Source organism: Ahaetulla prasina, chromosome 6 (assembly GCF_028640845.1).
Source record: "Ahaetulla prasina isolate Xishuangbanna chromosome 6, ASM2864084v1, whole genome shotgun sequence".
Classification (NCBI taxonomy): Eukaryota; Metazoa; Chordata; class Lepidosauria; order Squamata; family Colubridae; genus Ahaetulla; species Ahaetulla prasina.
Genome location: NC_080544.1, coordinates 60,158,315 through 60,161,499, shown reverse-complemented (window position 1 = coordinate 60,161,499; position 3,185 = coordinate 60,158,315). Strand labels below are relative to the sequence as shown.

Below are 3,185 nucleotides of genomic sequence, written 5' to 3'. Positions count from 1 at the left end.
TATTTTAAACAAGAACCAAAACAAACAACCCTTCCCCCACAAAGAAATAGACAAAAATTGCTATTGAATTAGTCCAATCATACACTATACAACGGGAGAGAAGTAATATAGCCAATAACAAGTCCTTCCGAATTGTATTATTTTAGATTAAAATGTATCCCAAACTGGGACTTTATTACTGAACTCTTATGTAAAGCTTGCTAAGATTAAAAATCACACAAGTTGTGGGCACGCACTGATGGAAGCTTCTTTGAACGTTGCAAATAAAAGGTACATTCTTATAACTTCGGAAAATAGAATGCATAAACATGCATGCAAAATTAAAATAAGCTTTTGACGAAAAATAATCCTTACCTTGTGATAAGTTCATTCCTTCTGCCTTTGGTTAGAAATAATGAAGGTAATGATGATGATGATGATGATGCTAGTACAATTTCTAAAAGTCTTATAATCATCATACTGAAAGACGGGAGGGGGGGGAGTAGGAACTGGAAAGGAAATATTGATGGGATTTTGGAGGGTTATTTAATTTCTCCTCCAACCACACTGTATTATCCTGATGCAATAAAGCCAGGCTGTAATGTAATTTTAAAATATATACGTCCAAGCAAATAGTGGGGACAGAATATGACAAGGGTATTTCCACATTATAATTCAAGTGGGCTCCACCTACCCTCCGCCTCCCAATTAATGGCCTAACCAAGTTGCGAGGGAGAGCCTGCATTGGCCAGACTTGAAAGGGAGCGAAGAAGAGGCAGGCAGAGAGAGGGGCGAAAAGGGTCAGGATCGCCTCCTAGTCAACAATCACTTGTTAGCCAGAGTCAATTACCTCGCCTCCGTCGCTCGCTGCTTTTTCTGCCCCAGCTCGAGGAAGACGAGGCTGGCTGGGGAAGAGACCCCCCCCCTCTTGCTGGGGAAGAGAGGGAGAGAGAGGGAGAGAGAGAAAAAGAAAGAGGGAGAGGGAGAAGGGGGCATCTGGAACTACTGGGGAGGGGGTGTCTCCTAAAACAGCAGCTGCGAAGAGCAGAGCCAGCTAGAGAATAAAGTGGGAAGAGCGTCTTAGCCACCTTTTCCCTGGGCAGGACTGCAGACTCTTGGCCGTCCAGGAAGGGCTCCTCGGCCCCTCGTTATCCCGTCGCCCTATTCTCCCGTCCATGGCCATCAGCCCTGCTATAGGGTAGCGTGGCCGTGGCTTGGGTTAGATTGGGGTCTGTTTTGTTTTGCCTTTTTCTTTCTTTTGGCGCCCCCCTCCCTGCCTCCTCTTCGCTTTTCCGTGTTGGCGATTGCAGGAAAGAACGGCGGGGGTGTCAAACCAGGCTGAGAGGAATCAGGAAGTGAAAGGGGTGCCTTGGTGGGGAAGGAGAGGAATCCCAAACACCCGGCAAGCATGACTTCCAAAGACGAGGGCAAAGCTGCCTCGGCCGAGGAACGCCGGAGAAGCCCTCTGGACCATTTGCCGCCTCCGGCCAACTCCAACAAACCTCTGACGCCCTTCAGCATCGAGGACATCCTCAACAAGCCCTCGGTAAGGAGAAGCTACACCATCTGCGGGACTGCCCACTTGCTCTCCGCCGCCGAGAAGCACCCCCCGGCTGCCCTGCCCCTTTCTAGCCGGGCACTGCTCTCGCAAACCTCGCCTCTCTGCGCCCTCGAGGAGCTAGCCAGCAAGACCTTCAAAGGACTGGAAGTCAGCGTCCTGCAAGCGGCAGAAGGTAAGACGCGGGGGCCGATTGACCGGCCGGGCCTCCATCCTTGTAGGTGGTGATGGGATGAGGGTGGAACCGGGAGTTGTCGAGATTGCGTTTGTTGGAGAGCGTCCGCTGAGAACTTCCCCGGCAGCCGGCTCGAGAAATAAGGAGTCAGGGCGAGCGGCTTCCTGGAAACAAACCAACGGGGGGCCCTAAAACAAGGAGCAGTTCCACCTGCCAAACACTCTAGGTCGGATCCTTTTAGAGGAAAGTAGGGAGGTTTTGCAAATCAACGTCGTCCCTTCTGTCTCTCCCTCCCTCCCGATTTAGACCTTGCTGAATTAAGCAACCCTCGCGTGAAATCTGGGCGACTCTGGAGCACCCATTCGATTTCCACCTCCCACCTCCAATATATCTATAGAGGTCCTGACGGGGCCTGGGAAGCTGGGGCCTCCTCTCCCTCTAGCCGGGAAGGAGAAGAGTCCCGTTGAATCTGGTCTGGCCTGTGCGCCAAAACACGGTTTTCGGGGGCCTTTCACAGATAGCGAGGCGGGATAGAGGCCGGGATGGGTGTTTCCCTTAGGGCCATGTGGCTCTTGTCCTTCGTTCCAGTCCCCTCGGGCCCCAGACTTGGGAGGGGGAAGCTGGGAGGTGGGCTGCGGGCCCATTTGCACGGGGGACTGAAAAGCCTTCTTCTGCCTGTTTGCAGGAAGGGATGGGATGACAATTTTTGGCCAGAGGCAAACCCCCAAGAAAAGGAGAAAATCTAGAACAGCCTTTACAAACCATCAAATCTACGAGCTGGAGAAGCGCTTTTTGTACCAGAAATATTTGTCCCCCGCTGATCGGGACCAGATAGCCCAGCAGTTGGGTTTGACCAATGCCCAAGTGATAACGTGGTTTCAGAATCGCAGGGCCAAACTCAAGCGGGACCTGGAAGAGATGAAAGCAGACGTGGAGTCTGCCAAGAAACTGGGACCCAACACCCAGGTGGATATTGTAGCCATTGCTGAGCTGGAGACAACCCCTGAAGGGAGAGCGAAGTCCCGCTCCCTTTCTCCTACCCATCCCAAACATGGACTGGAAGGTAACGGGGCCCTCCAGCTCTCCCCGGCCTCTCCTCTCACGGACCAGCCGGGCAGTAGCAAGGACTGCTCGGAGGACGAAGACGTGGAAATTGACGTCGATGACTGAATGGTGACAGTGGTGATGGCGGCCCTCCTCCTCTTCCTTCTATTCTCCCAGCTCTTCTTTTGCCTCGCAAACAAAAACAAGCAGAGAAATGGCCCAGGCATTTCCTCTCTTCCCCCCCCCACGCCCTCTTCCCACCTCTTGGCAAGGAGAGAACTGCGCCCCTCCACGCTTCTTCCTCAGTCAGCAGCCCCGGGGGAGGGGTGGGGAACCCGCCGGACTTTAGGAGGGATTGGAACTCACTTCCTTGACAACTCAGTTGTTTATCCCTCCAACAAAAGCAATAAGCAATATAAAATAATCACA

At 52.4% G+C, this 3,185-nt stretch overlaps 1 protein-coding gene across 1 annotated transcript; it reads left to right on the top strand.

Moving 5' to 3' along the window:
* The first annotated feature begins 1,387 nt into the window (after positions 1–1,387).
* LBX1 (ladybird homeobox 1) lies at positions 1,388–2,882 on the top strand. Its single transcript, XM_058189217.1, has 2 exons — positions 1,388–1,712; positions 2,398–2,882. Exons 1-2 carry the CDS (start codon positions 1,388–1,390, stop codon positions 2,880–2,882), a joined length of 810 nt encoding a protein of 269 aa, XP_058045200.1.
* Positions 2,883–3,185: the final 303 nt, after the last annotated feature.

Bases quoted from the DNA above. Each gene is read 5' to 3' on its own strand.
- LBX1 (XM_058189217.1), top strand. From the start codon at position 1,388: ATGACTTCCAAAGACGAGGGCAAAGCTGCCTCGGCCGAGGAACGCCGG. The intron at 1,713-2,397 runs GTAAGACGCGGG...GCCTGTTTGCAG, and splicing joins CGTCCTGCAAGCGGCAGAAG to GAAGGGATGGGATGACAATT.